General features: G+C 36.9%; 1 protein-coding gene across 1 annotated transcript; it reads right to left on the minus strand.

Moving 5' to 3' along the window:
* Positions 1-6,689: 6,689 nt before the first annotated feature.
* UBXN2B (UBX domain protein 2B) lies at positions 6,690-19,626 on the minus strand. The gene is made up of 8 exons (XM_018080046.2): positions 19,503-19,626; positions 17,272-17,343; positions 15,597-15,756; positions 13,985-14,062; positions 12,547-12,656; positions 11,961-12,098; positions 10,605-10,766; positions 6,690-8,332 (listed from the first exon to the last, which is right to left on the minus strand). Exons 2-8 carry the CDS (start codon positions 17,295-17,297, stop codon positions 8,170-8,172), a joined length of 837 nt encoding a protein of 278 aa, XP_017935535.1. The 5' UTR covers positions 17,298-17,343; positions 19,503-19,626; the 3' UTR covers positions 6,690-8,169.
* Between the last annotated feature and the right edge of the window lie 1,071 nt (positions 19,627-20,697).

Raw genomic sequence — 20,697 nt, forward strand, 5'->3', positions numbered from 1 at the left:
CCACAGAGCTGCCTCTCATCCGTTCTCCCCAGCCTGTATTGATACCGGGTGTTGCCCTGATCCAGGTGCAGGACCCGGCACTTGGCCTTGTTTAACCTTCAAGGAACTGAGGCATTGCTCATAGGAAGAAGATCATAAGCAGTGTCACTCTTGCTGCTCAAGATTTTTTTTGTTTGTTTGCCTTTTAACTTCCTTATCTTGACAACCCATCGGCTCACAGAACAAGAACAAATTCCTGCTGACTTCTACAACAATCCAGACTGTTCTGCTTTAGGATGCAGAGGAACAGGAAAAAAAAAGGAAAGAGAAGAAACAACAGAAAGGGGAAGTTCTCCCACAGCTAGGTTGCAATATCTGCAGTTTTTGGCATGTCACGGGTTGACAGATCAGCTGCAATGATGGCTAAAATCACATTACTGGGGTGAAACTGGGATGGCAATACTGCCAAAGTGCCCTAAACTTGGACTAAAGGTGATGATTGTCCACTTAGTCAAAAAAGTTAAAACAGATTCAAGGTCTTTGATATAAAAAATTTAGCTTAGCTATGGAAAAAATAAAAAAAAAAGGAAGTGCAGGGCATAGAAAGCAGAATCCATTAGTGACGTTTGCATGAAATACAACAATCTTTCATTATTGAGTTGAAGAAGAGTTGTTTTCCTTTCTTCTGCTTTAGTATATGTCTTCCAAATAATTTCTTAAATACAGACAAAAATCTGGCTCTCAGAAAGAAGGTGAATTCTTGAGATACAAACTATTGTGATCAACCACCCAAGCAACTCATTACTCAAGCAGAAGCATTAGCTGCAGAAGACCAAATAAAATGGATGAGGTGAAACATAATAGATGAGACCCTGATAGTATAGAATGGAACTTCGCTGTCAGAGGACTCCCTCAGTTTCAGCAACAGATGTTTAAGGAGGCAAGAACAGAAAGAAACGAATGACAATTATCAAAGGAGGGTAGCCACCTGCATGAGAAGTGCAGACCACAAGCTCTGTGGTGCTATGATAGCTGGAGTAAGAAGGCAATGTCTTTTATTGTCATATCTGTTGAAGATTTTCTAGCAGAAATGCCTGATATGAATTATAATCTATTCCTCCCTCAGAATGACAGGATAAAGACAGGAGAAAAAAACTCCCCCTAATCATTTGCTATGACCATGACTATGATAGTATAGTTACAGATTTTTTTTCAACCCTGTCTTGCAGGAATTAAATATCCTTATAACTGCGGACAAGCTTTCTATAATAATGCTACTGCTACTACACAAAATTTCAAGCTCTTCTGAATACATTACAGAAATCCCTATCACACTGTTACTCTATGGAAAGGAGACTAATTTGTTCATCTAGGAGTATCATGGAATCATAGAAATGCTTAGGTTGGAAGGTACCTTAAACATCATCTAGTTTCAACCCCCCTGCCACAGGCAGGAACACCTTCAACTAGACCAGGTTGCTCAGAGCCTCATCCAAACTGACCTTGAACACTTCTAGGGATGGGGCATCTACGCTGCTCCGGGCAACCTGGCCCAGCATCTCACCACCCTCACAGAACACAATTTTTTTCTAATATCCAATCTAAACCTCCTCTCTTTCAGTTTGAAGTGCCTCTTGTCCTGTCACTACATGCTCTTGTAAATAGTCCCTCTCCATCTTTCTTGTTGGTTCCCTTCAGGTACTAGAAGGCTGCAATGAGGTCACCCCAAAGCCTTCTCTTCTCCAGGCTGAACAATTCACGTTCTCTTAGCCTTTCTTCATAGGAGAGGTGCTCCACCACTCTAATCATCTTGGTGGCAAGTCTGTTAGCAAAATGTAACTTTCTTTGTAATAATGATATATCACTATTGTAACAGCATTTAATAAATACTTAGTTACTGTGTTTGTATGAAGACAGCAGCACTATCTGAGCTTGGATATGCTACTATTCTAAGAAAATTCATATAACTAAATGCATGTTTGTTGCTGGCCTTGACTACGAGTAAAGGCCATTTGGAAATTGCTAACTCCAGGTCATCTCTACCTTCTCTGCTTGCGCAGTTGATTGGGTAATAATGCCCATACAGACAACTAAGGCAAACAGACCTTGCCAGGTTGACATGTTCTGATACTGCAATATCAGACCCAGCACTTGCCCAGCCACTGGGAGCTGGAATTGAAGAAGCCACTAACGCAGTCATGAACCTAATTTTTTATTGTTTCAAAGTTTTACTGCAGTAGGACCTAAAGATTGCAACTAGAACCAGGCAGCCACTATTTTTAGGAACTGTGGACACAATGAGAGACATGAAATCAGCCACAAAAAACCGTAGGATTTGAGCATCAAACCTACATTTAATTATTCTCATGTGTACCTACAGGCAAGCCAGTAGTCTCCAGGGAGTTGTTTAGGAAGACAGAACTTAAAGAGACTTTCTATACAAAATTAAAATAATGTTTAGATGAGTAAATAAAAGGTGAAGGCCTCTGTGTGGAGGAGGTCAGTGCAGGTTAGAGAAAAAACATGGTGAATCAAAGTTCTTCCAAAATCCTTCCAAGGTCCTAGTTTTCTCACATTTACTTATTTGCTGACACCATGCCCGCATTCTCACCATATGTGCAATCTAAGCTTGCTTTCTTAGTTCGAGTCATGACACATTACTATAAACCCAAAAAACCCAGAGACAACTGTATTCCAAAGGCTGGGCTCTGCAATGACAGGAATACAAAAACTACCAAGTAAACCTCATATATTATTGAGTTCTTTGGTGGAGGTGAGGGGATGTGTCAAAAATAAAACTGCAGTGGTTCATCCAAACTTATCCAGTGTTGGGATTTAAGGCAGAGGGAAAAAAATGAACCTGAATCCTAAGCAGATCCTTTTAAAGTCTAATCGTCTGATCTCTCCAGCTGAAACATTCACTCCTTTCACAGAGACCAAATCCTGGCTTACAATTTTTTGTGTGGTGACCAAGGTTACCATGGAGTTCCAACTGGGTCTAAGGTCTGTGTGTGTTTCCAGGAAACACAGTGTTCAGGAATACTCCTTAGAAAATGAAGCAAATTATTAGACTATAAGAGCAGGAGCAAATAATTCAGTGAAAAACATTTTAACATAACCACTTACATATATCCACTTATGCTCTGCCCTCTGCTTTCTGTGTTTCCTTCTAGACTACAAGATTTGGGGACTGCTATGGGAAGTAGCACTGCTTTGATAAAAATATGCAGGAATATAATTTTATAGGTAAAAGAGCTGAGAGCATACATGCAAAAATACTATCAAAACACATAAAAACTAGAGAACCAACATTAAAAAAGTGATAAAAAGTGGAAACTAGTATTCACATGTATTGAGGTACTCATTTATGGACAAAAAGTGGTAGCACTATTTTGCATTTGGAGCCAAAGACTTCTCTATTGAAAATGTCTCTATTGAAAATTTTTTATAACAAGAATCAGCTTGCTAAGTGAAGAATTCAAATGCAAGTAGAAATAAATACCTTATCTATGTTTTTCTTTATTAATTGCAAGCTTTCCAAAAAACTAGCACTTACATTTTCACATTCAGGCTGAGTTTTTATTTGTGAAATCTAATTTAAAATGGATTAACTAAAGCATCACAGATGACTGTAGGGACATTTACATTGTGAACATCTGATTAATGATGATTTAATATAACTTGATTAGGAACAGTTGCAAGATAAACAGAAATGAATTCTGTTCACTGGAATGGAACATCTGTCTGGGGTTTGCACAATGCAGGCACAAATTCTGAGGCTTCCAATGGTTCAAAACACCATAGACAGCTATTGCCATGAAAAAAATAATTAAAATTTAATTTAGAATTCAGAAAATTTATTTTGTCCTCAAAGTGCAATTATTTGGTAGTGTTAAGGTTAGAACTAATAAACACTATGAATTCTTGTTTGTTTGTTTTTTGCTAGAATAGGCAATCACAATTTTTATATCAGCACCTAGTAAGACACTAAGAATTCTACGAAATAAATACTGACTTCACAGCCCTGCATAAGTCATTTATTCTATTCAGACCAGCTAAAAATATCATATAGGGAAAATGACTCGTGGTTATTGCCATTTGGGAGTTCTTGCTCATTAGTATTTAAATGGTCTAAGATCTTACCAAAGTAATTTGGACTGATGTAGGTTTATAAATGTAAAATAGTAGGTCTTCCAGAATGATTCCTTAAAGGATTTTTTTTTTAATTCCACAGATAAGAATGTCTCTTCCGGTTTATCTTAATGCAATGTGGAATACCAACACATCTACCTTCTCATACCTCTGAAAGAGCTAACACAGGCAGCCTATAGATCACATATTTAACTCGAGAGCAGACAGCTCCCAGCAAACAAAAAAGAACTAAGATACCCTCCTCATTTCTCAGTTTTAGATTAAAAACTATTTAAAAGTAGTTTCTTTCCTTTAACATTCAGATGTGCTGCCAGGGAGCTTTTCAATTATGGGCAGAACAAGACCAGTTCTAAAGGAGAAGAGTTGCAAGTAAAAAGTGAAGAAGATGAATTCTGGTTTGTAATCTGAGTTCTTTGATGTTCAGCAGACTTTTTTTGGAAGATGTGTAATGAAAATACTGAAGATGTGCAGTGATGTACATAACATCTCCAGCCCTTTAAATATGAAACATACATTTATTTTAATTCTAAGCATGACTAGACAAAGGCAAAGTAAACTGCTTTTCAAAAATTAGGACATCTTATTTTACTTTGTCTTACTAGCAAACCCAAATAAATTTTGTTTAATTAAAACAAATCTTACAGAAAGCCAGCATAACAGTGAGAATCAAAAAAAAAAAAAGAACATAGAGAAGTTAATTTTCGAAGTTGGTTCATTCCAGTAGTTCAACTACTGAAAAATGTGTTTGGATTTCACGTTAAAAATACTTCAGTTTGCAGCTTTGTACAAGCTGTGTTATGCAATTCATGTTATGCTTTTCTCTACCAAATAGTCTTCTAACATGTTTTCCCCCTGTGAAGTAACTGCCCACTTCCAATCACCTCATCTCCCTGTTTTACTCCTGGCAAGTTACCTGTTTTGAGCTCTTTTAAGATAAGACATTTAATTTATCATTCACATTACTTTTTTGCTCCTATGTCTAAAGCAGGACCAGCACCATAAACAGTATCAAACTCACCAATAACAAAATTATTGGGGATTAAAATCATCTTCCAGTCGCAAAGTCAAACCTGTAAACCTCAAAAGGGGTGTAAACAGTTCTGCTGCAGTTTTTCTGCTGTCATCCAACTCCATTCCAGGGCCAGTGCTTTCCAGGCTATTAGTGTCTTTCACAGTTGGTTTCAGATTCATAAATTGATGCTTGGTTGTATTAAGGATGCAAGTGATCCAATTGCTACAGTCTACTAAATGTTCCTATTTGCAGCCTACTGTTGTTTATCATTGCACTAATATTTGAGTTTCCAAAATTTATTTTTAAACAATTGTTAAGCAGCTAAGTAGTACCAGTCCTACTTTTAATCTCTTCGGGAACCCATTCCAACTATATCCATCCTATAGAAACACCACAAGCTTACTGCTCTTGGCGTGTCATTAATTCAGTATTTATCCCAGACTCTCTCTGCTCCCTGAACAGAACAGCACATGCCTCCACTGAGGCCTGTCAGGTTTAATCAGCATGAGCAAGGGGAAGGTGCATGTCTGTCTGTTCTCCCCGCACAGAATAACACAATTTAAAGACCAAGTGAGCACTAACTTAGTGCAAGCAACTAAGCAGGGAGCTGGCAAATAGCACCTTGGAGTACTTATGTGGTCTTCCTCGCTTCATTTAATATTGCACAGATTTTCACCAAAGAGCAAGAACAGCATGAGATAACTCTTAATAAATGCTAATTATACAAGTGTGCCCAGTAGTTTAATTAAAGCAGGACATTTACAGACTTCTCGATGTGCTGCTGAAAAAAAAGAACAACAACAAAACTAACATTGTATTTATCCATATTTAATGATTTCTGAGATTTTTTAAAAAGAAAATATTCAAGTTTTGTTTGACTTGTGTGTGAGAAAGGATTTCTAAGGAAGACACGCAGAAGTGAAGCCTGAGCCTTTCATAAGCTGCCTACAAGAGCAAGCAATAGGATTATTACCTGTATTTCATGGAAGATAAGAGAAACTCCCAAGCTCAGCAGCCTTACTGCGAGGGAAAGATCATCATCCTCTACTGAGTTCCTTCTCCCTTGTAGCCAGTCTTAACTGTGTATCCACATAGGTCTGTACTCAAAGAACAGTTTTGTGCCAAAAATGCCAAGATATTAGCTACATGAGAACTTATGATAATAAAAGGTATGACATAAAATTATGAGATGGAACATTCCACAGGTTTTAAAGTGCTGAGAAGCGCTGAAATACTTACAATTTAGTTAAACCACTGTTCTTTGTACATCAGTGTTTAATTAATAATGGTCTTCAGAAATAATAAGCAATGTAACTTTAAGTATATTCTGAATTGAAATATGCCTAAACCACAGATTGTCCAAGATCAATATCACAATACTGACTTTGGCCTTGCATTTATATAGAGAATTGTTACTTTTTAAAATATATGTGTAGCATATGTCCATTCCTTTCTGTCTAGGCTTAGATACTTAGCACACAACACAATCACCACTTCATCACAACATAAATTTGAAATAAAACAAGAAGTCTTGCCCGTGGTCTTTTAACATAAAACTTTATTTACTTAGCACATGAAATGAATTATGATTAAAATCATGCAGATATTCAGACTGCAAAACAAAATACTTCAAATACAATTGCATGTTTAAAATTTACTCAGTCAAATATCTACTTTGAGGTAAAAATGTAAGAATATACTGAGAAATTATAACAGCATAAATAAACAAATATTGATATTTTCAGAAAAAAATAATCAGTGAAAACAGCAATTTTTAAAACATATATCAGTACAAGAGAAACAGCCCATTTAGCTTCCATTTGAGTGTGATCCACTTGTCTGATACAAATCTCCAAATACTATAAAACTGTATACTACTAAAGCACAGCAGACAGTTGTCCCCCAACACAAAACTCCTACCTGTTTACTGCAGTATTGAGGCAAGTTATTTGAAAAAATATATAATTTCAAAGATTAAGGGATTTAATTATACAGCTTCCAAACAAGAATACTGAAAGCTGTACAACCAAATCCTCATTGAATAATACAAAATGCCTTTGGCCAAAATTCCCAATATTAAGACCCGAAATTCAGGTCAAAAATACATGACCAATTAACATGTTTATGCTGTCACTGGCACGCACAAAAGCAGATAAGTTCTGTGTTTGTGCACCTTGGTGTATTTTTGTTTGGGGTTATTTAAGTAACTGTGCAAAGAATCACGTAAGCTGCACAGGTTTCAACCGCATACACAGGTTCAAAGTGACCACAGGCCTTCTCCAAATCACATCATTTCCCCAGATCACAGTGGTCTCTCACATTTCTCTAACTTCAAGAAGAAAGAAATTCTTATTTGTTTTCATCACAAGTGGAACAACGAGAATACCAGTAAGAACAACCTACTATAGTCTGCAATAGTTGAGGTTTGCATCTCCTGGACTGATTCACTCATACGAGTAACGATGCAAGGAAAATGACAGAAAAACTAGAATATAAATATTATACTGCACCATGAAACACTACAAATAGAATATACAAAAATTACATTAGGGCATTAATTATCTGTAAACCTATTAAAAAGAACACCTTAATACAATTTGGAAGGTAAACATAACCTACAGTCTAAGTTTTCAAATGGCTGTTTGTCAATGCAGCATAGAACATTTCCATAGTGCAAATCTTACCAACTCTATGAAAGATACTGTCCCCTTCAGCAAAATGCTCCTTTCCCCACCCCTCTCAAAATAATTATTCAAAGTCCTGTCTCATTTCACATTTAGTACAAGATGTGGTTTGAAACATACTAACATATGAAAGTTTAATTTTAACACTGAAAAAAGGTTGAATAATGTTGAGAATTAAAATAAAAAAGGTAGATATGTTATAGCTGGAAGACATGAAATCCAAAAATCTGATCCCTGGAAATGAGGAAATAAAAAGACACTGATATTTCCTTTCTTTCATCTGTTGGAAACATATTGTATGACAATACAGCAGGCTCCCTATATTGTACAACAACCATAAGATTACTTTAATTGCTGAAGAATCACAGTGTTAAGTATATCTGCTTCTTGTAGTGTCAGGCTTTCATCTGTTAGCTCTTTATTTGGAAAGGTAGTCACAAGAACAAAATCAGTTGTTGCAAAGGCTGGACGGGACTGGATAATGAAATCTCGAATGTGCTTAATCCTGTGAAAAGGATATGGACATGAAAACTGTGTATGATTCCATTTTGATATATATCTGTACATTAAGATGATCAGACAACACAAAACCATCAAACAGACTAAACCACTAAGTAAGTCCTAGATTTCACATTTCAATTTGATCCAGATGACTAATGGTTGTAGCCTACAAAAATTTTCTGATTCCTGTAAAAAACATCCTGAAAAATTAAAATGAATGTTGCTTGTTTTCTCAAATAACAGAAACAAAATTTGTAACATGGAATATATTACAAACTGATACCTAACACAGAAAGTCAAGTAATTTCACCATCACTATAAAAATTTCATTATTAATTCACAGAATCACAAAATATGCTGAGTTGGAAAGGACCCATAAGAATCATCAAGTCCAACCCTTAGCCCTGTACAAGACCATACCCAAGAGTCAGATTATGTTACTATATTCCGAAAAGGTGAAATTATTAATGGAAGGAGGAATCTTAAAACATATGGTCACACTGAAGAGAAAGCAGGGGGGAATTATTAATGCACTTCAATAGCAAGAGGTTTCCCCTTCTTTCACTTGGCTCTTCTGAACAATAGTTAACAAAACCAGTAATAATTTAATTTTATAAGACATGGATGATGAAAATAGTATTTTAGAGATAAAAATCTGAAATTTGAGGTTTCTCCCCTAAGACATTAAGCTAAGAATCAATCTTTGAACATCTTTTGTAACTACTAAGTTGGCAGATTTATTGTAGCCAATAAGCAGGGACTTCAGCTTTCTATCTGTCTTCAAGGCCTTTGAGATAAGCAATGAACTTTAGTAGCTTGTTTTGATCATGCATAAGTCAAGGATAACTAAAAAGATTCACAGTTAAAAGAAAGTTAATAATGATTAAAATAAGCTCCTCTCAACACACCCTTGCTTACAGATGTTACTGGCAAGGTTACCACTTTTACCCTTTCATGCAGACAGAAGAACACACAGCATGGCTACAGAGGCTCCCAGTGAGCCTTGAGGTTTCTCTGAGTCACTTCTGCAGAGGTGCTGTGAGGAAAGGATCCGGACCTGTACTATCAGCTTATGTTATCAGGTCTGCTAAAGTATCAAAAATTATTGCTGTATCTTCCTCCCTATTGGGATCTCAGCTAAAATTGCCTCGTTGTCTGTGTGTATTGTCAGGTGAAGGAAGCCACACATTGTCCTTATTCTAAGCAAGAAGAAAAAGAAGGAAACAGGTGAACTGCCCATGTAAAAATATTAACATGGAACTGCTAAGACCACCTCCAAGTCAGGATTCAAGTTTCACCTGTGCTCTAACACAATGGTGCAGATTTCAAATCAAGGCTGGCTTGAATTCTGTTTAAGTGTTGGGGGACTACTGCCCAAATCTCTGCTCTCTGCCCACAGTTCTCAGCCACGTAGTAGAAAGCAGAGCTTTGCAGAACCTTGTACTAAATCAACCTCTTAGGTAAATAAATGGGGTTGGCCAACATCATTTGTGGCACTGCCCCAACAATGTCAACAAAATTGGTGGCAAGCTCTAATCAGAGCAAGCAAGCTACTAACAGATCTAAAAACCCCACCAAATTCCCACACTGCCAAATCTTAAGAGTTGATCATCCAAAACAAAACAAAAGTTGGTTCTCAGTATTATGTCCAGTCCACATGCTGGAATTACAAATAAACATGTTGTGTCTATACAGCTTTCTGCAAATGGGTTGCAGTCTACACTTAGAACCCATGTCATGTTTAGCCACGCTCTTAAGTATAACAAGGTAGAAAGCTGGAGCTCTTGATTATAGGCCACAGTATTTCTCTGCCCAAAGTGTGGACTATATTCCACATTTTGGAATATATATTTCCACCATATTTTATTGCAAAACCACTTTGCAATAAAGTGTTTTCACAGTGTTTTCTGAGTCATACATCTGCTCCTCCTAAGAAAGGCCCAGGGTTGGGATGACTACATAGTAGGGCTGTCCAGATTTCAGTCATCCTGAGAACAGTTATGGCTTGTGCTGTGTCCTTAAAAAAATCACTGGACATAATTGGTTATAGAAGGTTCTGACTTTGCAGTTATCAAATATCTTGTGTTTTCATATACAGAATTTTGCTTTGACAGTCAATTTATCAGTATATTCATGTAATGAAATGACACAGAGCTATACATTTCAGTGAAGCTCTACTTCCCCCTTTTTGATGTCTTGCTGATACTTATTTAATGACATAACACAAACTTATCAAAACAGTTACTGTTACCTGCATTGATGCAGAATCAATTTACCTGTGTGTTTGATTAAATCTTTGTATTAATCGGCTTCCATCTGCTAATCTAATTTGAATTTTAGTTGCTGGCATGGAATCATCAATCAAAACAGGTGCATTAAGAATGGATTTCTCCTCCTCCTCTGGGGAAGAAGGCGTGCTGACTATTTCAGGTGTAAGGCTAAAGGATTGGAAAAAAAAACCCCAAACAAACCAGTTGTTACTTATTGAGTCAAAGCAGAACTGAATTTTTCAGTTGTGTTTTTCATTGAATAACTACCATGTATAGCTAGTACAAATGAGCAATGAAAATCCTCTCAAAGTTATCTGAACCAAGTATAAACATGGCTTTTCTAATAGACAGAAATAATGCTTTTGTGGTTTCTTGTCAATGATTGCAATATTTCATATTTATTTGCCTTATAATTCTGATATCATTATATTTGCATGATTTTAAATAGGTAACCAAGTACAAATAGAACTGTATTTGTTTATGCTTACGGAGCATGAAATGACAAAAGCCTCTGATACTAAGATTCATATATCTCTTGGACCATATTCAAAAATAATCATACACCATTATAGTGCACTAAACTGACACAAACTGCTTTAGGAATTGCTTTCAGATTCTGAGCATCCCTCATCCTTTTGGAGCACAAATGATATTAACAAGACATTGATAACCACCACAGAGCATATGGTAGGTTTTACAGTTAGTATAGATAAATATAGCTCTGATTAGAGATAACCATTTGGCTCCTCTTTTTATTGCTTACATACCTGAGACTTCATCAGCTACCCAAACAAACAAAAATGCCATACAACTGGGTGCACATTGTCTTATATGTGAAACCTCCTCTCTTGCCCAGTTATTTTCTTCAACAATATGGGCAAGTGCTCAGGTGAAGAAGTTATCATATACAATTGTTCCCCATTTCACCTCTACAAGAGCTTACCCCCTTCTCAGTTTTACTGAGCATACTTCCTCCTTTTTAAAAAGATGGAAATAGATTAGAAACAGTAAAGAATCATCTATTGAATTAAATTACTTGAAGAAGCACATCAGTAATACCTTTTTTGGGCAATCAAATATATTATATTATATGAATAAATGCAATGATGACCTAGAAATCTAGAATTATGTACAGTTCAACAGTTAATATCAAGTCAGCTGGATAAGATGCTTCAAAGGCTATAATTGTTAAGTGAAAAAGTTGACAATTGGCAGAGCTGAGGTCACATTACTGTTTACTCTGACCAACCTGGGTGAACAGAAATTATGCACTTTTGGACAAAGTAGTCTGAAATTTTCAGTCACAGGAATGAAACAGGATATGAATACAGAGCACAGAATAGAAAATCTAGCTTTTTTCACCTTCCAAGTTTTTGTCCTTCACCACTGAAAGCTTTGAAGCGCAGTCTGGGCTTCACATATTCTTGTTCTTGGTGATCTTCCATATCCAAATTAACCTGGCCACCATGAACAAGTCGCTGCAGTTCCATAGGAATTTCCCTTAATTAAAAAGATAAAAGATTTCCCAATTACATTCTGAACTGCAAAATGAAATTATACAAAATGTACACACACAGTATGAGTCAATATTAATGGTATGTTTAGTTTGAAAGTCACTCTCAATTGTTTTATGAATCAATTTCATTGTAAAGGAAGGAAAAAAAAATCAGTGAGCTGACAGTCAAAACCTAAAATACACTGACAGTCGAAATACAGAATGAGCAAACAAAATATGTGAAACTAAAAGCTGCAGTAACAAGTACTATTCAGACTTAAACCACCAGAAGAACCAAAGTATTCCAAATTTTTAAATACCCCATGCATACATTTTATGGATGCAGGTAGAGAAGAAGTCTGGAGCTTTTAATAATTATAAACATGTGGAGAAAGCATTTTTCTTCACTTCCCTTGAAAGTCATACATCAAACAAGTTGCCATTTTAACTTACCCTCTTTTAACAGACTCAAGAAACTGAGCATTTATTGGGTCTGAATAGGATCTCAACTCGCCGTCATCTAAACTGAAGCCATTCCTCCATAGTTTCAGCAAAATTTGAACCTATGAGGTTTAAACAGCGAAATAAAAAAAGAAGTGAAGACAGAAAAACAAAGCAGTACAATTTCATACAGATTAGTTATACAAGCCTTGATCTACACTTAACGCATTTTGTACCAGATCACAAACAAGAATGAAAATGACAAAATAAGAACAGAGCACTGGACTGTAACTGTCATTGTTAAATTTTTTTTAAAAAAGTAAATAACTACTATCTACTTCAAGACCACTTTTACACATGGGGAAAAAATCTCTTAATGTCCTATCCATGACATAAAGTATGATACAGTGACTGCATTCCAATTACTTTTAAAAGTGGTATGTATTTTTGTTGATAAATCAAGAAATAAACCCATAAAATTACAAATTACTGCTGATATTGCCAAAACTACTCTCTCTTCAAATTATAACATGCTGAGCTCCAATGAATTTGATACTAGCTACCTTCAGTTCAAATGCTGGGAATCCAGGAAACCAGCCTCCTTCCCTCCTTACTTATTTTGCTACATATAAGGTCCAGCCAGAGCCTTTCAGCTTCAGAGCCTGAACCTCTTCCTTGCAACTGCCCTGAAGTTCAGCATAACTACCCTTCCCTAGCCAGTAAAACTGGCCTTCCTTTAGAAAACTACCCCTGCTCCCAGTTACAGTAAGCCCACTGCAACAGGTTTCTGGCTGAGTACAGATGGCTATTACTTGGAGAGTAGAAGGATTACTTAGTAGAGTAGAAAGTAGCAGCTCCTGGTGACATGATAGCACCCCCCAGCCAGAACCACATCCTTACTCGACTCTTGGCCTTACTTATTTCTTGGGTTTGCTTCTAAATGAGCTTAACACTTTCTCCAGCCATTCACAAAAATGTCAAAGTGCAGAGAACTTTGTTTCTTCTCACCCTCTTCCTCACATTCTGCTTTTTAACTGATAGGAAAGAAAGGCCAGACAATGACAAAAGGCCTCTAACATGCTGCTTCACCTTTCCTAGAATACAAAAATGGTCCTCCAGTGGTTGAGACTTGGCTACATGCCGCAGTTACCACAGAAGAATCAGCTGAGGGGGAGAAATGTCAGCCATAGCCAAAGAGCCGAAACCCCTGGTTTGGAAAGTACTGAAAGGAAGGTGTGCTAAGAATTTCAAAGTAATTTACATCTGACAATTCCTTAATGGAGGCCTTAGGGATATCCAATGAACATCTGTTCTCTTCAGACACTTTAACAATTTCTACTTAACACACCTAATATTTAGGTATTACTTTTTGCTCATAGACATAGTTAAAGTAATACTGGCATGCATGTGATTAAACAGGCATCTGTTGGAGGTTCAGAATTTTACTTACATCTTGATTTTCTCCATATATGTATTCAGAGTGCTTTTGTGACGAGTCACCCAATCTATATCCACCACCAGAAAATGACTGAAAAAATACATAGAAAAGCTTATTGAAATAATTATCTGAAACAGTTTATTAAAATTCTTATCTAGGTGCAAAAAAAAAAGCATCCACAAACTTGCTCCTGTGATAAAACCCAAATACTCTGTTATGGCATGCATTTTCTAAGTGGAAAATTATACCTAGTAAGCATAATCAGGCTATGCAAGCTTTGTGTGATGCATTTCAGTTTCTATTCTGTACACTTTTTCAAACATAATCAAAGAATAGTTTGGGTTGGAAGAGACCTTTTAAGGTCACCTAGACCAACTGCTCCCCTGCAACAAGCAGGAACATCTTCAACTAGAACACATTGCTCAGAGCCCCATCCAACCTGATTTTGAATGTTTCCAGGGATGGGGCATCCATGACCACGCTGGGTAACCTGATCCAATGCTTTACTACACTTGTAAAAAATTTCTTCCTTATATCTAGACTGAATCTACACTCTGAGTTTAAAACCATTACCCCTTGTCCTATCAACACAGGCTCTACTAAAAAGTCTGTCCCCATCTTTCTTATAGGCCCCCTTTAAGTAGTGGAAGGCTGCAATAACATCTTCCCAGAGTCTTCTCTTCTCCAGGTTGAGCAATCAGCCTGTCCTCATAGGAGAGATGCTCTGTGTTTCTGATTATTTTTGTGGCCTTCCTCACTCTAACAGGTCCATGTTCTTCTTGTGCTGAGGACACCAGAGCTGGATGCAGTACTCCAGGTGATGTCTCACACCCGGAGTGAAGTACAGCAGCAGAATCACCTCCCTCACCCTGCTGGCCACGCTTCTTGTGATGCAGCCCAGGAATGTTTGGCTTTCTAGGCTGTGGGTCCACGTTGCTGGGTTGTGTCTAGCTTTTCATCCACCAGTACCCCAGGTCCACCCCCACAGAGCTGCTCTCAATCTGTTCATGTCTCAACCTGTATTGACACTGGGGGTTGCCCTGATACAGGTGCAGCACTTTGCACCTGGTCTTGTTGACCTCATGAGGTTCCCATGTGTCCACTTCTCCAGCTTGTCCAGGTTCCCCTGGATGGCATCCCATCCCTCAGGCATGTCAACCACAACACTCAGTCTAGTGTCGTCTGCAAACTTGCTGAGGGTGCACTTGATCCCACTGTCTGTGCTACTGATGAAGGTATTGAGCAGCACCGATCCCAACATGGATACCATCTCCATCTGGACACTGAACTGTTGACCACTACCCTCTAGAGCAATTCTACAGGTAAGAGATTTTGATTTGGGATCCAAATTTAGACTGGTTTCTTTTGTAATCAATTATAATTAAAAACAAAGCAAATAATTCCAATTCGTGATGATGTCTAATGATTTCCTCTGAAATTGTTTGGTCCTTGCCCTGTTTATTTTCTAGATCAAGCTATTGGAGCACAGACAATAACACACAACTGTGCTGAACAAACCCTCTGCTATTTGAAAACAACAAAAAAGCGGACTTGCTCTGATGTGGTTTGATGAGTTTCACAGACACTCATGTAAAGAGAGATCAAAGCATCTTTTAACTTTTACCTTAGCTTTACCGAAATCACCAGATGCTCTTGAGGCTTCATCTAAAGGGACAGCCCCATGTTCTTTTGCTTCCTTGAAGAGTTCAGCAACAATTTTACTCGGATTACTGGAAGCCCCAGAAATCTGTAATCCTCTATATTCTGAGTCACCTGAATAAAATCTTTAGAGTAGTAATGTACATAAACAACAATGCTTTAAATGACAAGCATAATTTTTATCTTTCCATCAAAAGAAAAAAAAATTAACAAAGAGACAAATTTGGCACAAAACCCTTTCATTCTGATCACAGAAATTTTCCATTTGGTTCTGATCTTCTCAGTAATCCAAGCAGCATTACACCAAAGACATTTCACTAATAACCAACCAGACCCCAGAGGTTAGAGAGCAGGGCCATATGTTATAAGTGAACACAGTCCTGATGCAGCTGTGCATCTTATGTGGATGTCACCTCCTCACAGAAAGGCACATCTCCTCAGGAAAACTCCTGTGCATGGGACTGTGCCTGGGCTGGATAGAATATAGAGTCACAACTAATCTCACCTTGGCAGAACAAACATGAAACTTTTTCTGGAAAACCAGACCAGTGCCACAATTTGATTTTTTAATTCACAGATCTAGCATATTTCCACTCCTGCCAACACCAGAAATTGAAATTTTTAAATAAGTAATTAACCTTTCAAGGCATTTTAAAACCTGCAGAAACTGCTGTGAAAGCTAATTTGTGGGTTCTTTTCTTCACCACAGTCCCATTACTAGCTCTTGAAGATGAAATGTTAAACTACAAATAATTCAAAATAGTTTAATAGTTTAAAACTGTATCTGTTTGATTATGAAGATCTGAGAAGGGCATTATAATCTCTGAATACCAACAGAACAGATGCTATAAAAAAATCCGTATATAAATACATAATCTGGCAAACCTGAGTGTTTCGTCTTTGATTACAGGAAACATTAATAATTAATAAGTGCTTCCTGTTTTTCTCAACATTTACATTTAACCACTTCCGGCAAGGTAAATCAATTAATCCATGTGAAACTGTCTCTCAGGCTAAGGACTTCAAAATGTGTTGACTCCACCATATTTTACAGTTACCAAAAAACCAGTATTAGGTATGAAGGTACTCTACAACCATAATGCTTTTATGATGCCACATAACTGTCAATCCCTTAGTAACATCTCCCTTTGTACCTAAATCCATATTTATTATCTCAACTGCCATTTATATGGAAAATCTTTAATTATTAGATTTAAAAGAATGATGGTAAGGAGATGAAACAAGAATTCTCATAATTGTCATTCATTCAAGAAAGGAAGTACTCAAATATTTGAACAAGAGATACAAAGAACAACTCAGGATAATTGAGAAAAGGCAAAAAATTTTTTGAGTGCAAGTGTAAGTTACAATTTTTACAACCACACAGTCACATGCTAAGGCATCTACAGGTCCTACATCACTACAGTCAGATTCTGCTAATAGTTTTACTACAGCCGTGTACTGCTAACACTTACTCTAACAAGTCCCATGGCATCCCTGCAGTTACTAGCCCTTTGCAGGACAGACCTAGCTCACATGCATTTTGAAAAAAACAGGATGGACCAAAGTGTGAATGTGACAAAAACCCCAATCACTCTCACGATTGTTAAACATTTTTTTTTTTTTTGGTTTAGAAATACCTTTGGTTTTCTTTGTCATCACTCATGCTTCTCTCTGGTTTTCTCAGCCTTCTAAGAGAATCCAGTTTAAGACTGCCAAGAGAATAAAAAAATACGCTTGAAGATGACTGGTACATACACTTTACTAAGTAATTTACACCTAACTTCTGAAACTAATTCCTTTTCAGAAACTAAGGATATCAAGTTGTTTTAGTTTTTCTGGTCTTATCCTTTTTTTTTTTTTTTTTTTTGCCAAGGTACATAGCCATGAATGCTTCTCAATGAATAAGCAGGAAAGGGCACATGTATGGCAGAATCATCCTGCAGTAACAGCTGGACTGGATGGTCATTGCAGGTCTATTCCAACTCAACTATTCTATTCTAGCACAGGTTATGCAGAATTCTGCTTTACGCCACTGGTGGTCCCACAGATAACACACGATATATGCAAGCTCAACAGCTGTTTCAGAATCCAGGGCTGTTAGCTTGCACAATGCCAGGAAAGCTGTGCAGATATATGCTCTTATCCTATAGGACTTGATAAAAATCATTAATATAAGATGTATATGAGGCAGCTAACTACCATGGGACAACGTACCTACAGCCTGCTACATGAGTAATGGTAGATCACTAGTTTAGATTTATGCAATTTTTCTGATTACTATACCTTTGAAATCAAAGTGTAGCAGAGCTAGCCATTTCTTTTTTAAGTATCAGTGTTGATGAAACAATGTAATTCTGTATCTCAGTGAAAAATCTGCTTCTCATTATTTTCTCAGAAAAAAAATGTATTATTATGGACTTAGATCATGTGCAGTAGAAACACTTTTAACCTTAGTTTTAATAATTTATTTTCTTCCTGTGTTGCACTGCAGGTTTTAGGGGGTTTGTGTTTCTGTGCCCACAGTTGTAAGTTTCTCTAAGGAGCTCACACAACATGACAGTAGGGCTCAGAGGCATCTTCTGTAGCTGTAACTGTGGAAGGCAAGCTGAGGAGGTGACTTCAAGAGCAGCATTATGTTTCCTTATAATTAATACACTGCTCATCTGAGAGCAAACTGAAGTCTACTACAATAAAAATCTCATTTTGGACACCATGCATAGCTGCCATCTCTTCCTCTCAGACAGATTCCAGTGTGATTGCCAACAAAGATCACATGTTTGCCAACTATCACACTGAAGTATTTGAGAAATGGTACTTCCTTTGGTTGGGAGTAGGAAGTTTTAACTTTACGATATGTATTTGCAAATGAAGCCGTTTGCTTAATTTGTTTGTAAACTTTGTTCTATGTAGCTGATTAGTCAACTGAAGTGGTTTCACCAAAACAACAAAAAAAAAGTCACCAAAACAGGTATTATTTTCCAAGTGTCACACACTTTACTAAAATTTCTCTTCCTGAAGAGATCTGAATTTAGAGATGTACTTGAAGCATGATTCTGGTGACTATGATCTTTTCTTTTACTCCTTTAACACAGAGATCCATACTGGCAGCAGCAATTAAAAGACAAGCCAAATACAAGACTTGTTATGGCATCACTGACAGTAATGATGTAAAAACTTCTCTTCTTCACATGACTTAAAAAAATTAATTAAAAACTGGCAAAATTTCTTTATAAAAAATTCAAGACTACACAGAATCTTCAAATGCTATGTGAACTGCAAACACTGCAGGCTAGCAAAACCTGGATTTGCATATAGATATGTGTTTTTCCTTCCATCTGCCCAACCCAGACAAATTAATTAAGAAGTCTTTCTTATTTCTGTCACCCCATAGCTGCCTACTAGTGCAGCTACTAATAATTTTCCAAATTACTATCTGTCTCATCAGGTACTGACAAAAATGCAACACTGAAAGCAGCTCACTTGCAAGTTTCACACAAACAACTATCTGCTGAATTCTGAAGAAGCCAGTAACTTCAGTATTTTTCCGACAGCAAATTTCCAAATTCTGTCTGTGTAAACAAAGCGTAACACTGCATTTCACTTACAGCATCTTAGTCTTATCTGAAGTGGGTTTAAAGTGTTTTGGAATTCCTGGAATACCATATATCACAAAGGCTCTTAAATAAATACAATTTAAAAAGCATTCTGAGAAGACAGACAATGCATTATCGCAGGAATTCAAAATTCTGGATTATGAACTGCTTTAGATTGCTTTTTATACAAGGAGGGGAAAAAGTAAGCATGATGAAGTTTTGTGAGCTAATATAGCACCTATCCCCACTTTTCTGAAACACAAAGCATGTCTTACCTCTGTGATACTTTTGTGTTACTGATCTTTGTAGCTGTTGGTTTGTCAGAACACAATGACTGCCTTTTAGCTTCATCTTCGTATAACTCTGCCAAGGCCAGCTGTAGGAAACAGAACTCTTTTTAGAAGTCTGCAACTCTAGAACTATATGTTGAACAGAAATAACACAAAAATTAATGTGAAATGTGCATCTCTCCAGAAAATTAGAAACATCAATGTGAGAAACCTCGACTAAAATTCAGCTTCCTTTCTGCTTTATGAAAAAAACCCCACACAATGCTTAAATGCCATTCTGACTTGCAACCTGTACTCTGCTGTCATCTTGTTCACACTGCTTCACTAGCCTGTATTAGATTCAGAATCACAGAGTATATACACAGGTAGATATTAAGCATCAGCTCATTAATGTTAACAAACTAAAACAGCTACGTAATCCTCTGATAAGACTGGGCAGTAAATAATAAATATTACAAACATTTTACATAGAAATTGAAAAAATGTAACTCAAATAAGCTTGTACTGGAATGAAGAATGAATTCAGCCTTGCTGGCTTGAATTCAAGACATCACTGCAAATACCCCAACAGCTTTTCCATAAAGATCCACTAAAAGCTGCCATATCACTGGCAAGTTCATTTTTAGGAACTTGTGCAAGGGACATCTAACATGCCATTTTTAGCAATCTTACTTTTGTCCTGAATACTTTGTTTGTCGAATCATCCCACACCATTTTGTTCACATTATGCAACTGATATCATACACATCAGAAAAGGTACTAGGCTACAATTTCATTGCAGTTTTATGTTGAAGGAATACACATTAAAGTAAAATTGAACATCCTCTGTCCTTCAAAACACACTGCTATAAACACAGAATATTAACCCCATATTATTGTGAGGTATTTTCTGCAGGGAAAAATATGAGCTGAGGAAAAATACCCATTAAGAAAATTAAACTGAGCAAAAAGACAACTCAAGAAAACCACTGAAGACCCCCATTCTATCTGAGAAAACAAGCAAATACCTTTTAGATATGTAAAGCTGATGGGGTAAGTCACAAACAACATGTCCAAGAGCAGACACTAAACAGAACAGGCAAAGATCTACCCTGTACCATCCCTAATCCAAAAACTCAGGGATGCTGAGGGAGCATAAAAGGGCATGGTCAGGCTTCCGTGCATTCCTCACATTGCATCT

The sequence above is a fragment of the Manacus vitellinus genome, unplaced genomic scaffold (genome assembly GCF_001715985.3).
Source record: "Manacus vitellinus isolate BGI_N305 unplaced genomic scaffold, ASM171598v3 scaffold_1_pilon, whole genome shotgun sequence".
NCBI lineage: Eukaryota > Metazoa > Chordata > Aves > Passeriformes > Pipridae > Manacus > Manacus vitellinus.

Bases quoted from the DNA above. Each gene is read 5' to 3' on its own strand.
- UBXN2B (XM_018080046.2), bottom strand. From the start codon at position 17,297: ATGAGTGATGACAAAGAAAACCAAAG. The intron at 15,757-17,271 runs GTATTTCTAAAC...ACTACTCTAAAG, and splicing joins GATGACAAAGAAAACCAAAG to ATTTTATTCAGGTGACTCAG. The intron at 12,657-13,984 runs GTAAGTAAAATT...TAAACCTCATAG, and splicing joins TATATGGAGAAAATCAAGAT to GTTCAAATTTTGCTGAAACT.